Here is a 24579-nt window from a genome sequence, read left to right as displayed (position 1 = left end):
GAATTTCCTTAGTTTCCTGAGGAAGTATAGGCGCTGTTGTGCTTTCTTGGTGGTAGCGTCGACGTGGGTGGACCAGGACAGATTTTTGGAGATGTGCACCCCTAGGAATTTGAAACTGCTAACCATCTCCACCTCGGCCCCATTGATGCTGACAGGGGTGTGTACAGTACTTTGCATCCTGAAGTCAATGACCAGCTCTTTAGTTTTGCTGGCATTGAGGGAGAGATTGTTGTCGCTACACCACTCCACTAGGTTCTCTGTCTCCCTCCTGTATTCTGACTCGTCGTTATTCGAGATCCGGCCCACTATGGTCGTATCATCAGCAAACTTGTAGATGGAGTTGGAACCAAGTTTTGCCACGCAGTTGTGTGTGTACAGGGAGTAGAGTAGGGGGCTAAGTACACAGCCTTGTGGGGTCCTGGTATTGAGGACTATTGTGGAGGAGGTGTTGTTGTTCATTTTTACTGATTGTGGTCTGTTGGTCAGTGATGGAACCATCAATTCACGAGACACGTCCTTTAAGATATGAACAGTGGTTTTAATCTACTTACTACAGAGCCAGCCTGTTACCTGTTGAACTCTCGATGAACTGCAGGCTGGCTCTGGACACAGTTATTTATACAGCAGTCAAGGGGGTGGAGTCGTGGGCGGAACCAAGGGTGGAGCCCTGTACAAACTCCTGAGCATTCCCAGAGCTACTCCCCCTAGTGGTCGGATAACGCTACTGCGCTTACAATGGTATTGGTAAATACAGTGTGAATTACTACGTTACATTCACCACAGTCAGAAAATCGAGGATCCAGTTGCAGAGTGGAGAGCCAAGTCCTAGATTCTGGGGCTTTGATATGAGCTTGGCTGGGATTATGGTGTTGAAGGCGGAGCTGTAGTCAATAAATAGGAGTCTGATGTAGGAGTCCTTGTTTTCGAGATGCTCTAGGGATGAGTGTCATCTAGGCCAGGGAAATGGCGTCTGATGTGGACCGGTTGCAACGGTATGCGAATTGCAGTGGATCAAGGCGTTCTGGGAGTATGAAGGTGATGCGCTTCATGATCAACCTCTCGAAGCACTTCATTACGACTGAAGTCAGGGCCACTGGACGGTAATCAATGAGGCACGTTGCCTGTTTCTTCTTTGGTACCGGTATGATGGTGGTCTTCTTGAAGCAGGTGGGGGCCTCGGAGTGGAGTAGGGACAGGTTAAAGATGTCTGTGAATACCTCTGCCAGCTGGTCCACGCAGGCTCTGAGTACATGACCAGGGGTCCCGTCCGGGCCCGTCGCCTTCCGAGGGTTCACTTTCAGGAAGGCCGATCTGACTTCGGAAGCTCTGATGGTGGGTATGGGTGAATTATGGGCTGCCGGGGCACTCGACAGCGGATTATTGGTTACCTGCTCGAACCGAGCATAGAATGCATTGAGTTCATCGGGAAGGGGTGCGCTGCTGCCAAAGATACTGCTCGGCTTCGCTTTGTAGCCCGTTATGTTGTTTAGTCCTTGCCACAACCGCCGAGAGTCTGTCTGTGACTCTAGCTTGGTTTGATATTCTTTCTTGGCATCTCGGATGGCTTTGCGGAGGTCGTACCTGAATTTCTTGTATAGGTCAGGGTCGTCTGACTTGAACGCCTCAGATCTGTCCTTCAGTAGGGAGTCAATCTCGCGATTGAGCCATGGTTTCCGGTTGGGGAACGTACGTACTGCTATCTTTGGCAGGCAGATTTTGGATTAAAGATGATCAGTGCCATGCACATTATCCCTTCCACCTGCCCACTCACCACCCATCTGTCAGGATGCACCCATGCTATTGAGCCTTAACCAGGTCCCTGACAACTGCACATTAGGGCATTCCAGTGTGTCTAAGAGGGAAGAAGCCAGTAGAGCAGTTAGTGGTGGTGGAGTATAACATGCTACCTTGGAGTCACAGCCGCCCCAGACATGGCACCAGGCATTTGTCGGGCTCTTTTCTCCACCACACCTTACCAGTAATCATTGATGATGTGGTGAAAATGGCTAATTCACTTAAGCACACAAATGTGAATTAGAGCTTTATAACCTGAGTGTCTCACGACCCTCTTCACACTACATTCTACTAATGGAATGTCACACACAGGAAACACGGGAAGGGATGGGTGCAGTTACCCCACTATTTTCTCACCAGGACCTTCACATATAGGCCCAGAAGAGGAAGCCAATCCTCTACTTTGCCGGCCAGCGAAATTCACTTGCAGCAACCAAGAAGACCTGAATTCAAATAACAGCTGTGGTGAGTGCAGCAGGAAACTGTCAATGCTCATGGATTCAATACAGGAAAAGGTTCAATGACATGCTCTGCCCTGGCAAGGTGAATTGCTTGGCTCATTTACTCAGAGCTCCAAGGGAAGTGCAGCTAAGGTGTGAAATAGGGCACATAGCTCAGACATAACATTGAGGCATGTATGTGTACATGGCTCATGTAAGTGCATGCAGGACACATGGGAATGAGCACTATGAAGCATAGATGCATTGAAGAGCAACATCTCTCCATGCAGTATATCAGGCTAACATCAGGGGCAGCAGGGTAGCATGGTGGTTAGCATAAATGCTTCACAGCTCCAGGGTCCCAGGTTCAATTCCCGGCTGGGTCACTGTCTGTGTGGAGTCTGCACGTCCTCCCCGTGTGTGCGTGGGTTTCCTCCGGGTGCTCCGGTTTCCTCCCACAGTCCAAAGATGTGCGGGTTAGGTGGATTGGCCATGCTAAATTGCCCGTAGTGTCCTAATAAAGTAAGGTTAAGGGGGAGGTTGTTGGGTTACGGGTATAGGGTGGATACGTGGGTTTGAGTAGGGTGATCATGGCTCGGCACAACATTGAGGGCCGAAGGGCCTGTTCTGTGCTGTACTGTTCTATGTTCTATCAATTCACGTCACCATTGCAGACCAAAAGAGTGAAGATTGCTGTGGAGATAGCCCAGACTGGGGTGAGTTAGCCTTCCTGAGATACATATGTTCCGTGGAACAGATGAGTATGGAGATTGCCAGGGTCCCTGAGAGGCTGTGTGAAATCACCTTAGTACATGGTGGTAATGATACAGTTCATGATGTCACATTGCTAAGCACAAAGGGCCATTGGCATGAGAGGGAGTGCAATGCTGAGGTTGTGTTGTGCAGCCAGCATGAGTGTGGTTACAGGCAATGTCCTTTATGGAGTACCTTTACAATGAGAAGGACCATACCAAATTAACTCAGTTTATTCTCACCCCCCACTCCGGATCATATCATTGCTTCAGCATCAAGAGAAGGAAGGGATGTCCAAGGAGGCAGCATGAGATCTGACTAGCCCACACTTCACCAACTCAGATACCAGCAGTTTGGAGGGATGAAGTGCATGTATAGTCAGTGGCACAGGGTGAAATTCACCGCACGAGAATGCAGGAGGAGGAGTCAGAGGCATCTGTGTGTAGCTCTTATTGGAGGAGAGAGTCCTTCTGCCAGTACCTTCACCTGCTCCACAAGTGTCAGTGACCACAGCTGCCCAGGCAGTATGAAATCGCCTTGACACATGGTGGTAATGATGCAATTCATGATGTCACTTTGGGGATACAGAGGCCCCAGTCTGAAGGAGGTCCCCAATGGGTGCCTGCACAATGCTCATCATTGCCAGGTGTTTGTCGCCACCTCCTCCAAGGGCAACATGGGGACGGTGCATTTTGGAGGAGTGTGTGTGAGTGCCGGTTGCTGTCTTCCTAGAACACTAAATAACAATTGATACATAAATATTATATATGTATGTCACATTTCAGCACTTAGAACATAGCACATAGAACAGTACAGCACAGAACAGGCCCTTCGGCCCTCAATGTTGTGCCGAGCCATGATCACCCTATCCAAACCCACGTATCCACCCTACACCCGTAACCCAACAACTCCCCCCTTAACCTTACTTTTATTAGGACACTACGGGCAATTTAGCATGGCCAATCCACCTAACCCGCACATCTTTGGACTGTGGGAGGAAACCGGAGCACCCGGAGGAAACCCACACGCACACAGGGGGAGGACGTGCAGACTCCACACAGACACACTTCTTGAATATACTTACTTACACTTCTCCATGACTTGGTGTGTGCACACTAGAAAGCTCAAAAAGAATGGTAAAATTATGAAGTTGGTTCTTACCAGTAAAACTACGGATTATATGCTGTGGTCCATCTCAATGTGCCGTCAACAGGATCAAGGTTGTCAACTGATTTGTGATGCATTGGAGGGCATCTTCCTTCTTTCCTGTATCACATTAAATTCCAGTGTTCAGACTGAAATGCTTCTTGCACATTTCATTGCCCATACACGCTTGGCTTCAAGGGAGGCCATCACAGCTTGAGAGGCCATGTATGGTGCAGGTAATTCTGGTCCTACTTTGGTTGTACTTGCATTCCAGATGCTTAGTGCAGTAAGCAGAGATATATGGAAGTCAGGAATATTGCATGTGGCTCCCACATCAGGAAAAAGACCAGTGGCCAGAATTGATGGTGCACAAGTTGTTTCAAACAGCTGTTGTTGCAGAGTTAAGGTCTCATCATGCATGTGATACCTTGGGCGTGATTCTCCAACCCTCCACGTCGGAATTGCGCCCGGCGTGGGGGCGGAGAATAGCCGTCCACGCCGGAAATCCGGCGCTTCCGCGATTCTCTGCTGACCCACCAACGCGGTGCCGGTTGGGGGCCGAGTGCCCGCCAAATTCCGCCGAGTCTCGTCGCCGTGGTTCTCATGTGGTCCCACCCTGTGGGACCTCGCCGTTCTGGCTGCGGGGGCCGTCCTGGTGGGGGGGGGGGGGGGGATCCGACTCCCTAGGGGTGCCTCCACGGATCGGGGGCATGCTCATTCCAGGAGGGGGCTCTGTTCGTCCTCGCCAGGGCCCTGTAGGAATCCGCCATGTTGCAGACCCGCGGCAGCCGTGCAGGGCCACCATTCGGCACCGGAGTAGCGCGCAGCTCTCCAGCGCCATGCTAGCCCCCTGAACAGCGGTGAATTGCTTGGGCCAGGGGGTCTGTGGGCCGGCATACACTACTCCGATGTTTACGCAGGCGTCAACATTTGGCCGGGATTGCGGAGAATCCCGGCCCAGATCTATGTGTATGCTTCAATATATAATCTTATCAGCTCATTTAATGAAGCCAAGCGTGTATGGGCAATGAAATGTGCAAGGAGCATTTCAGTTTGAACATTGGAATTTAATGTGATACAGGAAAGAAGGAAGAAGCCCTCCAACGCATCACAAATCAGTTGACAACCTTGATAACCCAATATAGGGTTTTAAGTCTCACATTGTGTCACTCTCAGCATTGTGGGCATGGTTTGATTATGGACAGTTTGGCGGCATGGCCCCTTCATTTACAGTCATTGAGATTCATGTGAATGTGACTTCACACTGTACGTGGCATGGAGCGGGGGCTGCAGAATGGGTATGTTGGATCCTTTGTGACACTTTGCAGGCCATAGTGCTGAAGGTAAGAGGGATGCCATTACTGTGCTCAATATGTACAAGAACAGGTTCATCAAGCTGGACTGTGGACTGTGGAGGAGAGATTTTGGAGATGGATGGCATGGTCAATCATACTGAAAGTTACAGAGGTCAAGGAGGATGAGGAGAGTTAATGCACCACAATAATCAAAAACGTCATTTGTGACTTTCTTTTTTTTAAAATCTGTTTTTATTAAAGTTTTTCCCAAACAGAATTGTTACATAACCAGTGAAAAATAAAGAATAATTACAAAACAAGGTGGCTATTTTCATTATACACAAAGAGAATATACATTAAATGAGCAGTTCCCCCCCTCCCCGCCCCCTCTCCGCCCCCCCCCCCTCCCAGATTGCTGCTGCTGCTGACATTTTAACGTTCGCCTAGAAAGTCAAAGAACGGTTGCTACCGCCGGGCGAACTCCAGCAAGGACCCTCTCAAGGCAAACTTTATTCTCTCAAGACTAAGACACCCAGCCATGTCATTAACCCAGGTCTCCACACTCGGGGGTTTCACGTCTCTCCATATTAACAAGATCCATCTCCGGGCTACCAGGGAGGCTAAGGCCAGGATGTCGGCCTCCTTCACTTCCTGCACTCCCGGATCTTCCGACACCCCAAATATCGCTATCTCCAGCCTTGGCTTTACCCGAGCGTCCAAGATCTTGGACCTAGCCTTTGCAAAGCCCTGCCAGAATTCTTTAAACACCGGGCATGCCCAGAACATATGGACATGGTTTGCTGGGCTTCCTGAACATCTCGCACATCTGTCCTCAACCCCAAAAACTTGCTCATTCTCGTCGTCGTCATGTGAGCCCGATGTACCACCTTAAACTGAATTAAGCTGAGCCTGGCACATGATGAGGAGGAATTTACCCTGCCCAGGGCATCAGCCCACAGGCCCTCATCCAGCTCATCACCCAGCTCCTCCTCCCACTTGCCCTTCAGTTCCTCCACTGGGGCCTCCTCCGCCTCCTGCAGTTCTTGGTAGATGTCCGACACCTTCCCCTCCCCTACCCAGATGCCAGAGACCACCCTGTCCTCTATCCTGCAAGGGGGTAGCAACGGAAATGTCCCCACCTGATTTTGAGAAAGGCGCGGACTTGGAGGTATCTGAAAGCATTTCCAGGGGGCACACTGTATTTCTCCTCCAGCGCCTTCAAGCTGGGGAAAGTCCCATCTATGAACAGGTCCCCCATCCTTTTGATGCCTGCCCTGTACCAACTTTGAAATCCTCCGTCCATCTTGCCCGGGATAAATCTATGATTATTCCATATCAGGGTCCAAACTGAGGCCCCCTCCTCCTTCCTGTGCCTTCTCCACTGACCCCAGACCCTCAGTGCCGCCGTCACCACCGGGATTGTGGTGTATCGTGCCGGCGAGAACGGTGCCATTACCGGTGCCCCTAGGCTGGTGCCTTTGCATGACGGCGCCTCCAGCCGCACCCACACCGACCCCTCCTCCATTACCCATTTCCTAATCAAGGCTACATTAGCCGCCCAGTAGTAGCTATAGAAGTTCGGTAGCGCCAACCCTCCCCTTCCCCGACTGCGCTCCAAAAACGGTCTTTTAACTCGCGTGGTCTTGTTTGCCCACACAAATCCCATGATAATCCTTTTCACCCGCTTGAAGAAGGATGTGGGGATGAAGATGGGACGGCACTGGAAAACGAACAGCAATGTGGGGAGGACCATAATTTTCACGGCCTGCAGCCTCCCAGCCAGGGAAAGCGGGAGCATGTTCCACCTTTTAAAGTCTTCCTCCATCTGCTCTACAAGCCGAGATAGATTGAGCCTGTGTAGGGCATCCCAATTCCTAGCCACCTGTTTGCCCAGGTACCGAAAGCTCCTCTTCACCATCTTGAGCAGGGGCTCTCCCAGTCTTTTCTCCTGACCCCTAGTGTGAATCACGAAAAGCTCACTTTTCCCCACATTCAACTTGTACCCCGAGAAACTCCCGAAGTTCCTTAAGATCTGAATGGCCTCCCCCATACCCTCTAACAGGAGCAGGTTGTCTGCATAGAGCAAAACCTGGTGCTCCTAACCACCCCCCCCCCCTCCCCCCACACCAAACCAGCCCCTTCCAGTTTCTAGAAGTCCTCAGCTCTATGGCCAACAGCTCAATTGGAAGGGCAAATAGTAGCGGGGATAGGGGGCACCCCTGCCTCGTCCCTCGGTGTAGCCTAAAATTCTTCGACCTCAGCCGGTTCGTAGACACACTTGCTACGGGGGCCTGATACAGTAGCTTGACCCACCCTATGAACCCCTCACCAAATCCAAACCTACTTAACACTTCCCACAGGTACTCCCATTCCACCCGGTCAAAGGCTTTCTCTGCATCCATTGCAGCCACTATTTCTGAGTCCCCTCCTTCTGAGGGCATCATGATAATGTTTAGGAGCCTCTTCACATTAGTGTTCGGTTGCCTGCCCTTGACGAAGCCTATCTGATCCTCATCAATCACTCCCGGGACACAGTCCTCGATTCTAGTAGCCAAAACCTTGGCCAGCAGCTTGGCATCTACGTTTAGGAGCGATATCGGCCTGTAGGACCCACATTGCAGAGGATCCTTGTTATTTGTGACTTTCATTAGGATTATCTTGGTGCTGCGTAAGGGCCGTAAACCTGTTTAAATAGGTAGTTGAGGCAGCACCTTGCACATTCAATATAACCTTCCATTTTAACAATGTTAGTTTTTTTGAGTTATTTGCATTGTGTTACTTGAATATTCCAGGGTACAGGCCTTAAACCTTTGATTGATCTTAGTATCTGCTAGTGCAGCTCTGTGTTCAACCAGCAGCTGGCATACTGGTACCATGTAAGAAGCCGAGGCTCTCGAGCATTTTTCTTGGGTGAGAAAACCGTCCTAAGGCACTGCAGGCAGGGTTTTACTTTTGAGGAAAAAGCTGCCAAGTTCAACTACTTGACACCACCACCAGGACTGAAACAGGCTTGACAGGTCCAACACTGTGAAATAAAAGGTTCACACACTGCATTGGCACAATTTTTATTTACCACACAGTTTGAGGAAGGAAAAAGATGTTATTTAAAGGAACTCTTGCTTTATAAATCTTCTCAATACGTTAGAGTATTTAAAGCTCGTTATAACTGATAAAGTACTTTTGAAGTACAGTCACTATTGTAATGAAGCATCTCTCATTATGCAGCTATTAAATAATATGTTTTGATAAATATTTCAATGACTTATTGCAACTATTTTTTAATTTTTAGGCATGTTTGTCCCCACTCAAAGAACAGAGGGCATCTCCACCTCTGACCTTATCACCAGAATTGTGCGGGATTATGATGTTTATGCCCGACGTAACCTCCAGAGAGGTTACACAGCCAAAGAGCTTAACGTTAGTTTCATAAATGTGAGTCTCTTATTATCTTCTGGCTTTTCCTACTGCTAATATGTTATTGTGCCAATGTCCAAACTAAATGCTAGCTTTGTTTAGCTCAGACTTGAAAGGATTGCTTACAATGCACATTTCTCTGCAGCAAAGATTCTGGGCTGCTAGGAAACAAAGTCCTTGTTCACAGTAACAAAAAGCTGCCCCTGCTGCTTCGAGTCGAACCCATGTACACTCTGCATGATTTTCATGCCACCCATTGCAGTTGTGTGAACAGAATAAAGTAGCTTTAGTGTTGAAGAATTGTGCCATTTAATGCATGGTGACGAACAGACTGCAAGTTTGTTCAAATAGTTTGTTTCTCCCTGTTCTCTTTGGCAGTGCTGTCGCCACTTTTACTTTGTTCAGCTGGGCCTGAGTCACCCATTTCTTTGTGTGGTGTAACTCCCAGTGCGGTTCCCGGTGCTGGCCAGTTTTCAGCCAGCTTTTCTTTTTCTTTCTCTTCCCCTGGGGTTACTTTTTTTCCCAGATGCCCATCCAACTATGAAGCAGCAAACCATGGTTGCGACAGGCAGGCACATTAATATCAGCCACTGTAATTTACTGTTGCTGCATTCAGAGAAAGGAGGCCTAGACTCCTGGAAATGGAAAGTCATGGTTTTTCTCAGTTATATCCTTTTGAGAATGAAAGCAAAGGATCCAGTTGTACTTTCTGTCCTTTGTCACTGTAAGAAATTTCTAATATAATTAATCTTATTTTTCATTCAAGGCGTAATACAGTAGTGGGATTACATGCCAATAGTCAGCGCTTCAAGCTAACGGTCAATATTTTCACTGGTTTGTCAGCATTTTACAAGAAAGATTTGTTTTTCTCACTGGCATTGGTCAAAGGGAAGGACTGAACGCTCTATAAGACCGTAAGACTTAATGCAGAACTAGGCCATTTGGCCCATTGCGTCTGCTCCGCCATTCAATCATGGCTGATATGTTTCTTATCCCCATTCTCCTGCCTTCTCGTCATAACCCCTGGTCCCCTTATTAATTAAGAACCTATCTATCTCTGTCTTGAAGACACTCAGTGACTTGGCCTCCACAGCCTTCTGCGGCAAAGAGTTCCACAGATTCACCAATCTCTGGCTGAAGAAATTCCTCCTCATCTCTATTTTAAAGGATCGTCCCTTCAGTCTGAGGCTGTGCCCTCAGGTGCCCCATTTCCCTTTGTAGCAAGGAAGCAATAATTCAACAGTTACTTTTCCCCATTGTCCGTTACACACAAGCTTGAGTCACATTATTTCAGATGAACTAATGGTCTGAGGGGCATGAAAGTTACATGGCATTAAGCTGTTAAACTGAAGCCATAAAATAGTTAGTTTCCTGAAAGAAACCCTCTGGGACAATCCCAAAATCGTATTATGTGTTAGTTTATTTTCTGTGGCATTAATTAATTAAGTGTTTCTGAAGTTGTGGATAAATCAACTGGTTATGTTGGAACAGTCCTAGACACTACACGTGTAGAATTGAGGGACTGGGTTGTGTATAGTAAGGAGCTTTTTTTAATTTAAAGAACAGCACTTAGATAAACATATTTAGGATTTTATTGCTGTGTCTTACTACGCTGTAAGCTCTGGATAATTGTGGTGATGAGTAATATCAAACTAAAACATTGGCAAAATTTGGCCGAAAGCTTCAAAAAGCTAAAACATCATTTACAAAAGTGACACACCAAAAACAGTCCAAAATATAGGTCTCATGCCAAGTGAAATCTGGGTTGTTAGAGAGACATACAAATGTGAGAGTGAATAGCTGTATTTTATCCATGTAGATTCCACTACTTTTTAACATAAATTTAAAGTGCCCAATTCATTTTTTTCCAATTGAGGGGCATTTAACATGGCCAGTCCACCTACCCTGCGCATCTTTGGGTTGTGGGGGTGAGACCCACGCAGACACGGCGGGAGAATGTGCAAACTCCACACGGACAGTGACCCGGGACTGGGATCGAACCTGGGTCCTCGGTGCCGTGAGTAGATTCCACTATTGATTGGGATTACTGGAGACCTGCATTATAAAAGATTTCATAAATTAAGGTGATGTATCGGTGGTCTTGAAGTGACAAATAATATCCTATGAGACTATGACTTGAAATAAACTATTCCTGCTCAACATTCTCAACGTTTGATGAAGTTGTCCTCATTATTCTCATTCAATGCCTCTCCAACATCATCCATTCTTATCGAATCTAATCATAGCCAGTGAAATACCTACAATTGTATCTCTTCTGGTTTCTGCACCATTATCTCTGATGACCACTCCCACACCCTAACCCAGGATCTATCCTTGGCCCCAACCTATTTCCTCTCTACATGCAGCCCCTTGGTGCAGTTTCCACGTGTACATTAATGACACACAATTCTACCTCCACCACCTCACTTAACCCCTGCACTATCACTAAATTGTCAAATTGTTTGTTTTATAACCAGTACTGGATGCCTTCTGTGGATTGCTACCTTTCTGTGGTGGAGAGGCTTGAGCTTTCCATTGATCCCGAGAGCGATGCTGTCGGGAGTCTTAAACTCCGGGCAGGGTCACCCATGATAGTAAGGTTGGAGGGGAGGAACCAGACAAAGCAAACTCAGCAGAAGATACTCGTATGATATTAATGGCTGTGAAGGGAGATGAAGGCTGCAGCACTAGGGAGATCCCAAGTCGTTGAGGTTCCCTTGCCACTGGAACTAGATTTACCTTCTGTCAATGACTGTTTGCCTGCTGTGTACAATGTCGTACCGACATTAAAAGATGTCCCTCACCGGGCATCTACCTAGAATGTGACACTGAGGGCTGGATGCTCCGTTCCAACGCGCCAGATTTCTGGTTCTGCACACTGGTGAGATGCTCTGTTTCGCCGGCTGGTCAATGGGGTTTCCCATTGTGGGGCAGCCTCACGCCCTCGGGAAACCCCCGAGCTGCCGGAAAAATGGAGCATCCCGACGGCGGAGAGTCCAGCCCTGAGTTTCTCAGGTGAATAATCATACTCGTTAGTGAGTGATCGCCAAAGAAGACTAGATTAACAGACATTTCTTTCAGCTACATATTGACACAAGCGCTGCCTCCTAGCCACCAATGCCATTCCTGTCCATGGCAATGTCTCAGGCTGAACCAGACTTTTTAAAAACTTGGTGTAATATTTGACCCTGAGGTGACCTGGCCTATTTCCACCTCTATACCATTGCCTAACTACACCCCACCTCAACTCTTTGCGTGCTGAAATCCTTTGTTACCCCCAGATGTGACCACTTCAGTGCCCACCCTGGCTGGCTTCTCTATGTACCCACTATAACATGGTACTTACATTTTTTAAAAAATAAATTTAAAGTGCCCAATTCTTTTTTTTTCCAATTAAGGGGCAATTTAGCATGGCCAATCCACCTACCCTGCACATCTTTGGGTTGTGGGGGTGAGACCCACGCAGACACGGGGAGAATGTGCAAAATCCACATGGACAGTGATCTGGGACCGGGATCGAACCCGGGTCCTCGACGCCGTGAGGCAGCAGTGCTAACCACTGCACCACCGTGCTGCCCACCACTGTAAAATGACATAATCCAAACTCTGCTACCCTTTTCCCAATTTGCACCAAACTGATCCCTATTGACTGTTCTTTTCCAGAAAGTCAGTAGGTGAAGGATAGAACTAGAGCCAATTTTCACAAGCTTCTATGAAAAAATTTTCACAGTTACCCATTACAAATATACACCTCCCAATTTCAGCCTGTGTCCGATAATAGGGACACAACTAAGGCCCCCAGTTAATACCCACCACCTGCATACTATTAAACATAATTATCATTGGCTCTCAGTTAAACAATACCTTGATTATAAAATTGTCCCTATTTTCAAATTTCTCTATGACCTTGCCTGCCCCTCTTTGTAACCTCCTCTGAGATATCTGTGTTTCCCCAATTTTGGCTTCTCGAGCATTCCTGATTTTGATTGCTCCACCATTGGTGACTGGGCCTTCAGCTGCCAAGGCTCTGGAATTCTGTCCCTAAACCTCTCTGCCTCTCCATAATATGTTTTGCCTTTTAAGGCATTCCTTAAAACCTGGTTCTTTGGCTAAGCTTTTGATCAGCAGCCTGAATAGCTCTTTATGTGGCTCAGTGTCAAATTATGTTTTATAACACAAGTGCCTTGACAGGTTTTACTATGTGAAAGGTGCTATATAAATACAAGTTGTTGTTGCCATCAGATTTACTGAGCCCTGCAAAACTGTTTTTAAGTTCCAACAACTACATTTCTTTCCATGTTTGAAATATCCTGAACTTTTCCGGGAGAAACTCTTGGCTGGAAAAACAGAAATACGGTAGATGCACAAATGTCAAAAATGTGCATCAAGTAAAATGTTCTCCAGGCGTCTCCGAGTCCTCTCATGCTATCGGCCTCGCACTTCCCTATGGTAAGTGTAGAATATTGTGGATTCCTTAAACCACTGACATCAAGGACTTCCAACCAAGGTAGTTCATTCCTGAGCTCAACAGCTATATCTACCACCTGTGCTCTGCCAATGCCCTCGGGGATGACTCCCACCATGTGACCTATTTTGCAGCCGTGTCATCATGTTCTCACGTGACCCTCGGTCTACTGTATATTCTGAAATGTATCATTGCCGCTGACTGCACTTTTTTGCCCTTTGGATTTTAGGGATCAATAAAATCGATGTAATATAGGTAGACATGAATGGGAGTCAGCCCCTTGCTTTGTCTGCCATTGTCCCTTTGAGACTTTCAGCTCCCATATACACAACTTACTGCACCTCCTAACTGAGTTTTGTCGACAGACTTGGAGGAAAAGAATTTCTGATTCCTGTATCTAAGATATTGATATATATGATGTAAAGCTAAGGCCCGAGTGCAGCACGGTGGCAGAGCGGTTAGCATTGCTGCCTCACGGCGCCGAGGTCCCAGGTTCGATCCCGGCTTTGGGTCACTGCCTGTGTGGAGTTTGCACATTCTCCCCGTGTTTGCGTGGGTTTCGCCCCCACAACTCAAACATGTGTAAGTTAGGTGGATTGGCCATGCTAAAGTTGCCCCTTAATTGGAAAAAATGAATTAGGTATTCTAAATTTATTCAAAAAAAAGCCAAGGCCCGCTTTTCATTTGACATATGGCCTATTTTTTGGATTGTTTTGGTCTGTCTGTTTTTGTGGGGATGTTCTAGCTTTTTGGGACTGTTGCCACTTTCTGCTGATTTGGCGTTTATTGGTCAGATAGATTACTATCAGGTAGGCTCAGTCTCTGACAGTGAATTCTAGGTCTCAGCTGAGAAAAGTGCTGAGCAAAACATAAATAACATCTCGGAGTGATCTGGGGAGCTAATAAACTGGGTGGCACTGCTTTCTTCTTCATCCTTATGAGTAGCCCAGGATCAGCATTGGCAAAGGCCAGGAACAGGTTCTCTACTTTCTTGATGAGGAACCATTTGTAGGATTGTGAAGGGAAGAGAACTCGAGAGTGGGGAAGTACATTTTAAAAGGAAATAAATAGAATTAGATTGCAGTGTGTTTCATTTTCATATATTTATTTTCAGTCACTGAGCGAAACATTTAATTTTTTTCAGGAAAAGAAGTATCGCTTCCAAAATCATGTTGACAAAATGAAAGAAAAAGTGAAGAATGTAGAAGAGAAATCAAAAGAATTTGTTTACAAAGTGGAGGAAAAAAGCCATGACCTTATACAAAAGTGGGAAGAGAAATCACGAGAATTTATTGGAAACTTTTTAGAACTGTTTGGCCCAGATGGAACTTGGGTGTGTATCTTAAATTAATTTCGAAGAAATTAGTGGAAAAGTTCTACCAGTGTGTCAGTTGTCTCCCAGACACTTTACAAAAGTCCACTGTACCTACAGCTAAAGTTTAGACAGAACAAACTTCTTTTTTAAAAGTGTTTTTATTGAGTTTTCACATTTTGTATTTCACAACTCACATGTTACACTTCACATAACCGTGACAAAAAGAGGAATTAGAAAACGAGCAAGAAATAAAAGGAGATAAAAAGACAGACAGAAGTCAGTCCAGATATTTATATACAATTGTTTTCTCTCCCGCTGTGGTCATGACTCCCCCTTTGGTCTGCGTACCCTTGTTGCAACTTCTAGTTTTGCCCTGGTGCATATTTACAGATGTCTATCTACAGTTTTGGTTATTTGTCCCTCTCGTTTTCCTTGCGTGTCCTCCTCCCCCGTACCTCCTCTTCCCTCTCCCCCTCCCCCCTTTCCTTTTCATCTTTATCCCATGACTCATTTGTGTCTCCCCCCCCCACTCCTCACCTTACTCTACTGGCTGCTGGCTACGAACAGGTCTTGGACAATGCCGGTGAATGGCTTGGCTTCCATGTCCTGTGGAAGCCTCTGGGGCAGGCCCAGAACATGAGGGTCTGGTTGGCTGGGCCTCCCTGGCACCATTAACCTCTGGTCCTCCATGGTGAACATTTTGGTTAGGCCAAAGTGTTGCCTCATTTGGTATCACGTCCAGAGTGTAGCTACTACCACTGGGCTTGAAAAGGATGAGATGGGAGAGCGATTGTGACTAAAGGTCAGAGGGTTGTCATTTTACAGGAACTCGCCTCCATCTTCACTCATTCTGCTCCCTGTTTCTTCACCCATCCCCTCAGTCTTTCTGCCGAGCCCGCCCGTAGAAATGTAGTTTTTGGAGGACCAGGCCTCCCATGTTTCTTCTTTTTTAAAAATATTTTAATGAACAAATTTTCACCATTTTCACCATGTAAAAGAAAAAAAAGCACCCTAACAATAGAAAAAACAATCACAGCAAAATCCAGGAAACCCCCCACTGATTACCCCCCTCCCTCAACAGTCAAAGGTAACCAACTCCCGAAAGTGCATGATGAACCAACCCCAACAATTGTAGAACCCCTCTTTCGCTGACCTCAGCTCGAACTTGGCCTTCTTCAGGGTCAAAACCTCCAGCAGGTCCGCCTACCATGCCGAGGCACAGGGTGGAGAAGCTGACTTCCACCCCAATAAGACCCGCCAACGAGTGATCAGTGAGGCAACGGCTAAAACATCTGCCCCGCTCCTGCCTGCAACTCGAGCATGGTAGCACAGTGGTTAGCACAGTTGCTTCACAGCTCCCAGGTTCGATTCCTGGCTTGCGTCACTGTCTGAGCGGAGTCTGCATGTTCTCTCCGCATCTGCTTGGTTTTCCTCCTGGTGTTCCGGATTCCTCCCACAGTCCAAAGATGTGCAGGTTAGGTGGATTGGCTATGCTAAATTGCCCTTGGTGTCCAAAATGGTTTGGTGGGGTTACTGGGTTACGAGGATAGGGTGGAGGTGTGGGATAGGGTTCGTGCCGCCCGATCGCTCCCCTGGCCGTCCAAGAGGCCCCCCCCCCCGGTGAGATCAATCCCTCTGCTCCCCCCACCAGTGCGGCCGCGGACTGAGTCCGCAGCCTCTACCCGAGGTTCCTGATGGCCGATATGTGGTTAGAACCATGCTGTCAGGAACTCGGCCAGTTTTGCGTGGACAAAATCGTGGCGGGGCCTCTGTCATCTTCCACCCCCGCACCCAATGCAATTTCGGCGCGGAGGCTCAGAGAATCCAACCCATGTTTCATCCCCCACCTTCACTATCCCTTCCACAGCCCAGAGCTCCTTGGCACAATGGCCAAGAACTCTATAGCCAATGCAAGCAATAGGGGGAACAAAGGGCACCCCTGGCTCGTACCCCAGTGCAGTGTAAAGTAGCCCAAGTTCATGTTGTTAGTGCGAAAACTTGCCATTGGCTCTTTATACAACAGCTGCATCCTTGCCACAAACCCCGGCCCAATTCCAAATCACTCCAATGCTGCCATCAAGTAACCCTACTCTACCCGATTGAACTCCTTCTCTGCGTCCAGCGCCACCACCACCTCTGTCTCCTTTCCCTCAGCAGGAGACCGGGCCACATTCAACAACCTCCTCACGTTCAAGGACAGTTGCCTTCCCTTCACAAACCCCGTTGGATCCTCCCCAATCACCTTCAGGAGGCATCCTTCCAACCTTGATGCCAACACCTTTGCCAATATCTTGCCATCAACATTCAGCAGAGATATGGGCCTATACGACCCACACTCCACCTGGCCTTTATCCTTTGGCAGCAATGAAATAGAAGCTTGCCCCATTGTTTACAGCAAGACACCCCTACCGAACGCATTCTCAAAAATTCCCATCATCAGCGGTGCCAACTTGTCCTTAAATTTCTTTTAAAATTCAACTGGGCACCTGGCAGGCCACCTTCCCTGCCTGCATCCTCCCAATTGCCTCCTTCATCTCCTGCTCCCCACCGGTCCCTCCAACCTGCTCTATCCTCCTCACCCAGCCTCGGATACTGCCGTACCCGAACTATCTCTCTCGCTGCCACCTCTCTCCAGAGCTGGCTGGCCAGAAAATGCCCTGCCTCCCCAAGCTCGTAGACCACCCCACCTCACCCTTCTCAACTGGTACACCGCTTTCCCTGTGGACAACTGGTTGAACCTCGCCTGCATCTCCTTCCTCTTGGCCAAGATTACCGGGTCTGGGCCCCCTGCTTACCACCCATCCACCTCCGTAATCTCCTCTATCAGTTCTTGGCAGTCCTCTCTCTCCCCCTTGTCCACCTTAGCTTTGAACGAGACAACCAATACTGCTACTCCCTGAGCTCTGTTATCGCACCCCGAGTAGAAAATCTGACTCACCTAACCCTACCTAAGCCTCACCCGATCCCTCGCCCTCAGATGGGTCTCCTGCAGCATCACGTCGGTTTATAAGATCTTCAAGTGTGTAAAAACCCTTCATCTCTTCACCGGCCTCCCTAATCCCCTCATGTTCTTTGTTCCTATTCTGTCCTGGGGTCTCTCACCACCACCCCCCCCCCCCCCCCCCCCCACCCCACCGCCCCCCCCGCCCAGCATGTCCGCCATCATCATGACCTGCCCCATCCCTATGTTACAGGCGAACCACTCTGCCCGCACAGAAACCCCCCCTTCCACTTCCTCTTGCAAGCGCCTCTCCCAGTCTCAATCCCATCCCCCCACCTTTCACACCTCCCAGGCCTATCAAAACCCATTCAGCAGGTTCTAATAACCGTGGCCCCTCCCCCTACCATAATCCCATTCACTAGCCAACCTTCATTGGCTAGTGTGGAGGACCCTGCCCATGCCCCCCTCCTCCCAATCCCCTCCCACATGACCCAGTCTCTGAAAACAAAAATAAACAAGCAAAACGAGTGCAGTATCATGCCCCAGAAAACCGCCATAACCCCAGAGCCCAAAATGATTGTAACCAACTACAACCTTTCAACAAAGTTAAGCTACCCTCCCCCTGTTCAACCAACCCTAAAACCCAGCTGTTCCCCCAACAAATACAGAACAAGAAACAACCAACAAGAGAGGCAAAGTCTAAGCACAGTCTCCATCCCCTCAGTACAAATCCCAATCTCAGTCCCACCTCTCATTTCAGTCCCAGTCCTTCGACCTTCATGAACGCCTCTGCCACCTCCACCATGTGGAAGTAGAAGTCCCTTGAATTGTAGATCACCCTCAGCTTCACTGGGTACTCCACGCCGAACCTCATGCCATTGCTATAACTGCTGCCTTCACCCGTACGAAGGCCGCCCACCTTCTCACCAGTTCCACTGTCAAGTCTTGGTATATACGAATACCAACGCCTTCCTCATGCCTTTTCTTCGCCCAACTCAGGATCTTCTCCTTAATGTGAAACTTATGGAAGCATATTATAGCTGCCTTTGGTATTGAGCAGTATGGCCACCCACCAAGCCCTCGTCCTGAGCCCGAATGCTACATCTGTCCCACTCAGCTCTTTCTTACCCACAGTCGGTCCTTCTCCCTCAGACGGGTCTCCTGGAGGAAGACGCTGTTATAATAATAATCTGTTCGGGCACACAGAGGGAGAATTCAGAATGTCCTCTTCACCTACTTGTGGGAGGAAACCGGAGCCATGTAGACAAGGGGAGAACGTGCAGACTCCGCACAGACAGTGACCCAAGCCGGGAATCGAAACTGGGACCCTGGTACTGTGAAGCGACAGTGCTAACCACTGTGATATCGTAGGGGGCCATCCAAGATGGCCGTGGTCACCGTACTCACCATGTGGCTGTGCCCTGTGCTCCGGGGTTTCCCTTTATCCAAGGGCGAACCAAGATGGCCACCATCATTGTGTGCGCCATGTGGATGTGCCTCTGCACTCCGGAGTTTCCCTTTGTTTGGGGGCCCTCCAAAGTGGTTGCTTGCGATGCCTTTGTTTTTCTTGCCACCATGTGCGGTCTGTCATACCCACCCTACTACCCCTCCCCCTTCCATCCCTCGGCTTTCCCCTTGTGCCTGTCAACTCTCCCCTTCCCCCCCCCCCACCCCCATCCCTTTGAGGTGATCCCCCCACACCTAGCTCGAGATTTCTCTCCCCTTCTCGCCAGGCATCCTCTCCTCGTTGAGAGATGTGCCACTGCCTCCCCTCGCTCGTACTTCTTTGTCCTAGCTCAACCGCTAGTGCGGTGCCCACCTCCCCCAGGTGTTGAGCTATAACCCAACCATTGCGTGTCTCTTCCCGCCTTTCTTTCTCCCCACCCCCTCCTGCATCCTACTGCTTTCATACCTCCTTTCTGAGACTCAGTGTAAGATTTGAAGACGAGGCGGTTCAGTCCCGCGCAAATGGTCTCTAATTTTTTGTTGTTGACTGATACATTTAAATGTCTGGTTCACTGCTGGTGTCATTGCCTTCCCAGCCCATGCTTGTGCACAAATTCATCTGCTTCTGCTGGTGCGGTGAAGTAGAACTCCCTCCCTTGGAAAGTCACCCAGAGCTTGGCAGGGTACAGCATCCCGAGCTGCACATTCCTCTTCTAATGGGCCGCCTTCACATTGTTAAATTCCGCCCAGCGCTTGGCCAGGTCTGCCCCAATATTCTGGTACACCCAGATCCGGTGTCTCTCCCATTTACAGGACCATGTGTTTTTTGCCCAGTTCATAATCTTTTCCCGTCTTGGTACTGGTACAGCTTCTCGATGTTGGCTTGCGGCTGCTCCCCGGCCTTGGGCTTTGGAGTGACCTGTGGGCTCTGTCCATTTCTGGGGGTTTAGGGAAGCTTTCCCCTCCAACCAGTTTGCCCAGCATCTAGGCCATATAGTCCATCGGGTTCCTGCCCTCAATGCCCTCCGGTAGGCCCACAATGTGGCGGTTTTAGCGCCGCGATCGATTTTCTTGGTTCTCGACCTTCCCACTTAGCGTCCCTTCCGTCGCCACCAATCTTGCTATTTCTGTCTCCAGTGAGGTATTCCAGTCACTCTGGTCAGTCGTGGCCTTCTCCAGCTCACTGATCGTTGTGTTCTGTGTCTCTAGACGCCGCTCCATCTTTTCCAGCGCTACTTGCAGGGTGACCAGCGCCTCCACACCGCCACTTTCACTGTTGCCATAATTTCAAGTTTGATGCTGTCCTTGAGCTCTTGGAGTTCCTGTGTTAGGAATTCCCTCCATTCATTCATCGGGAGGTAGCCTAGTATATGTTCTGGCGGTCCATCCCATTTGGGTGAGGCCAGAATCCTGTTGCCCCGCATGTTCGTCATTGCCTCAGTCTTACTCTCCAGCCTTCTGCCGTCTCTTCGGATCCTCAGGTTATTGTTGCCTGGCATGTTTTGTTTCTTGTGGTGGTGTTGGAAGAGGGTGGTGCTTTTTCACTGGGTTTATTGGGCTATTTTGGGTTAAAAGTGCCTAATTTCGAGTTTCCAGGAGGAGTGCCGCCTTTTGTGCATCCGCTCAGCACATTCCCGTCACCAGAAATCCCCGACAGAACTAACATCTTTGCAATTCCTGATAATAAGCGCAGGTTTCTCAAGACACTTAAGTTAATACATAAAACTGCAGAGGGAACAGTATTCGGATATCATTCAAGCATAATTTCTCACTTTTTAATTCAGTAGCACATTGTAAATTAGAGACGGGTAGGATAAAGGGGTTGTATCTTCTGGCTGTTAGTGGGATCCAGAGAGAATTAGATCTTGGGCTCTGTCAGAGTTGTAGAATTGATCTCCTTTATCCTGTTGGGTGATAGTAGGGGTGGAGTACCAAGCTTCTGAAGCTTGGATCAATATAGAAGTGTGTTTGAGAAACAAACGGCAAAGATCTACCCAGGTCTGCACAAACATAGAACACATCACAGATGCAGCTTGAAGTGCAAGGCAGGATTGCCACAATAACACCAGATTGATGGCATTGCATTGTTACTGACTGTTCACCTGGCTCATTCCTGGAATGAACAGCTTATCTTATGAAAAAAGTTTGAACAGGTTGAGCTTTTACCCATTGGAGTTTGGAGGAATAAGAGTTGATCTTATTGAAAAATACAAGATCCTGAGAGGACTTGACAGGGTGGATGCCGGGAGGACCTTGCGAGGAAGACTAAATCTAGGGGACACAGTTTAAGAAGAGGAGGTCTCCCTTTTAAGACTAAAATTTATTTTTCTCTCCGAGGGTTGTTAATATGTGTGGAATTCTTTTCCCCAGGGAGCAGTGGAGGCTATGTCATTGAATTTATGAAAGGCAGAGTTAGACAGACTTTTCTTAGGTCAGAGAGTCAAGGGTAATGGTGGGGGCAGACAGAGAAATGGAGTTGAGACCACAACCAGATCAGCCACAATCTTATTGAATGGCAAAGCTGGCTCAAAGGGCCGAATGGCCTAATCCTGCTCCAAAGTTTGATGTTCCTATGAAGGGAAGGTTGCATGGTGGTAACTGCAGCAAAGTTCCTGTTCCTCTGCCAATGCTAAAGAGTGAAGATTGCTGGCCTCAGCACCAGATTCTTTCCTCCACACAAGACCGGCTGAGAATTGAATCACAGGCTTGCTGCAAAGCAGTGAAAGTTATTTTAAATAAATAGCTGCCATCAAAAAGGAAAATTGGATTCCTGTTTTCCACAAGATACAAAGCTAAACATACCTGGCAGCAATTTGTTGCATTTCTTATTAAATAATTGCTTTCCAACATCAACCAGAGCGCAGCCAAGGCAATGCAGGTCATCTGTACATTGGGATGGGCTGGGTAGGGATTGGACCATAATGAGAGTAAGGAGCTTCTTTTGAATGTTACATAAGAGGCCAGGAACATTCCAGGTTCAATTCCTAATTGATGTTGCAATAACAGATCTCAGTAACGGCAGCACTGGAGCTACTAGAGTTGGCCTCAGAGCCTCTCTTTAGATAAGGGGGAAATGGCCAGGGTTCCCACTCTTGATCATTATTCACTGATTGGCAGGGCGACGCAGTGACGCAGTGGTTAGCACTGCTGCCTCACAGCGCTGAGGACTCTGATTCGATCCCACTCCCGGGTCACTGTCCGTGTGGAGTTTGCACATTCTCCCCTGTGCAGGGTGGGTAGATTAGCCACGCTAAATTGCCCCTTAATTGGAAAAGGAAAAAAGAAATCTACTGATGCCTGCTGAAAATGGATATGTTTGATTGTGTGGGATGATGGTGGATGATGACAGGATCAGGCTTCGCTGCGACGTCCCTCAAGTAACTTGTTAAAGGTTGCTGCTGAGGCTGAGATTTAAATAATTGCCATCTTCCGCTTGTGGAACCAGGAGACACTGACGTGAGCAAAACTGACGCATAAAAAGAGAAATATGCATCTTAATTGAAAAATACGTGACGTAACCCTTTCGTTGCCAAATGCAATATTGGTTGGCATCAATCAAATGTACATTTCCGATCAGATGCGATTTGATTTGAAAAATCACCAAAGCAAGTGACAATTGCTTAATCCAGAACACTACATTTAAAGATAGAAGAGGCGCCGCAAAAAAGATTGATAAGACTTTGATTGGCCTAATCTTTGTGCCTGGATAAGTTAACTGTGTTCAGAAGTGAGTGTGTATTAATATCATTAGAGTTTGTAATCATACTTTATGATGCTCGGTGTGGCATTTTGGAAATATTATCAAGGTATTAGCTATGAGATTTGCTTCCATCGTAAATCCAGGAGGCTTTGGTTGGTGACCAAAGTATTCCACACATTAAGTTTAAAATCTCCATTGGAGAAGTCTACTATTCACTAAATTAAAATGAATTTTTCATGAGCATTTATTAAATTCAGGTCATCTGGTCATTGCTTGAAGGTTTTCTGTTTTGTTTTGTTTCCATACCTTACAGAAACAGGTTTTTCAGGAGAGAGGGGGTCGGATGCTGCAAGCCCTGTCTCCAAGGCAAAGCCCCTCAAGTAGCCCAACAAGAGAACGGTCCCAGTCCCCAACGTTCCAGTGGCCATTCACCAAAACCTCACCCCCATCTTCCCCGAAAGCTGCTTCTGCCTCCATCAGTAGCATCAGTGATGGAGAGGAGGATGAGAAGTGAATGACTGGGAACCTGCAGCACGTGAGCAGACGAACAGGATCAGCAATGATATAATCTCAGGCAAACCTTAGCCTTTTATTTTTCCTCTCTGTCATTCTCAGGCACTTTGCAAAGTCTGACCAATTCCATTATCACCACATGTTTTTAGTGCATACATCACAATAGCAGTTTCTAGATTGTCCCCATTACAAGAATTTGAGCTGTATTTAATGTTGGCATAGCGATGTTAAGTGCTCCCATGTTGACAGAATTATCATCTGAGATGTCCAAAGGAATCTCGGAAGAAACTCTAGTAGGAATGTGTAGATAAAATGTTTCAGGCTTATACATTGAAAATGGGTTTAAAGTTTGCCAAATCAAGTATCACAACCTGGCATACTGCACAAAAGAAAATGAAGGTAAATTTTAAAATTTCCTCCTCCTGACTTAGATCATAACTAGAAGTTTCACAAGGTCACTTTTAAAAAAGTAAACTTTTCTCAAAATGTCTCGTAAAAACTATTTAAAAAAAACATTGGATAGATAAAACCATCATAACCCACCAATTAGAATTTGATCAATTAATGAACAGGAAGGAGAGGAATGGTTCTTAAAAAGAAAGTATTTTTCAAATGCAGAATTCACTTTAACATAATTGAACATCTCATTTTGAGTTCTTGCGTAATTATCATCACAGGAATAAGCTTTTCATTCCAGCTGTGGAAACAGAATTGGGCAGAATTTGCTGGGACGATAACGGTGAATTTAAAGTACATGCCATTATCAGCATAAATAACCCAGCGATCAGTGGCAAAGAAGAGATATCCTGTGAGTTGTGAATCACCACAATTTTTTCCGCCCCCATAAATTTAGCATACCCAATTATTTATTTCCAATTAAGGGGCAATTTAGCGTGGCCAATCCACCTACCCCACACATCTTTGAGTTGTGGAGGCGAGACCCACGCAGACATGGAGAGAATGTGCAAACTCCACAGTGACCGGGGGCCGGGATTGAAGGGAGGGTTCAGCGATGATACATCTTAAAACTGAATAGGTGGCATGCCACTAAAGTAGTTTTACATAAGTTACTTTATTAAAGATTGAGATAATTTATAGGGAGTGTACTGAGTAACCATTATTAACCATTAAACATGTATTTTTAGGACATAGCAGTAATAAGTAATCAAATGGGATTTAGGATAGCTAACTTGACCAAAAGGACGTTACTTCTGATCTTTTGTCTTGGTGAAACAATCCAGGATGCTGGTTTTGCTGTCCTGCTTCTCACAGACAATGAATGCACAGCAAATTACTAGTGCATTCATTGTCTTTGAGAAGCAGGACAGCAAAACCAGCATCCTGGATTGTTTCACCA

At 47.4% G+C, this 24579-nt stretch overlaps 1 protein-coding gene across 2 annotated transcripts in view; it reads left to right on the top strand.

Annotated features, from left to right (window-relative positions):
- pcyt1ba (phosphate cytidylyltransferase 1, choline, beta a) overlaps nucleotides 1-24183 on the top strand; it is a 140221-nt gene extending 116038 nt beyond the window's left edge. For both annotated transcript variants that reach the window (XM_038802240.1, XM_038802239.1), the window contains exons 6-8: nucleotides 8718-8860; nucleotides 14452-14640; nucleotides 23023-24183. In XM_038802240.1, the coding sequence (XP_038658168.1) occupies nucleotides 8718-8860; nucleotides 14452-14640; nucleotides 23023-23223 (533 nt within the window). In that variant the 3' untranslated portion in view covers nucleotides 23224-24183. The remainder of the gene's footprint in view (nucleotides 1-8717; nucleotides 8861-14451; nucleotides 14641-23022) is intronic.
- The last annotated feature ends 396 nt before the right edge of the window (nucleotides 24184-24579 follow it).

This window comes from Scyliorhinus canicula, chromosome 7 (assembly GCF_902713615.1).
Source record: "Scyliorhinus canicula chromosome 7, sScyCan1.1, whole genome shotgun sequence".
Taxonomy (NCBI): Eukaryota; Metazoa; Chordata; class Chondrichthyes; order Carcharhiniformes; family Scyliorhinidae; genus Scyliorhinus; species Scyliorhinus canicula.
The sequence above is the reverse complement of the archived record's forward strand: the minus strand, read 5'-3'. Positions and strand labels throughout refer to the sequence as shown.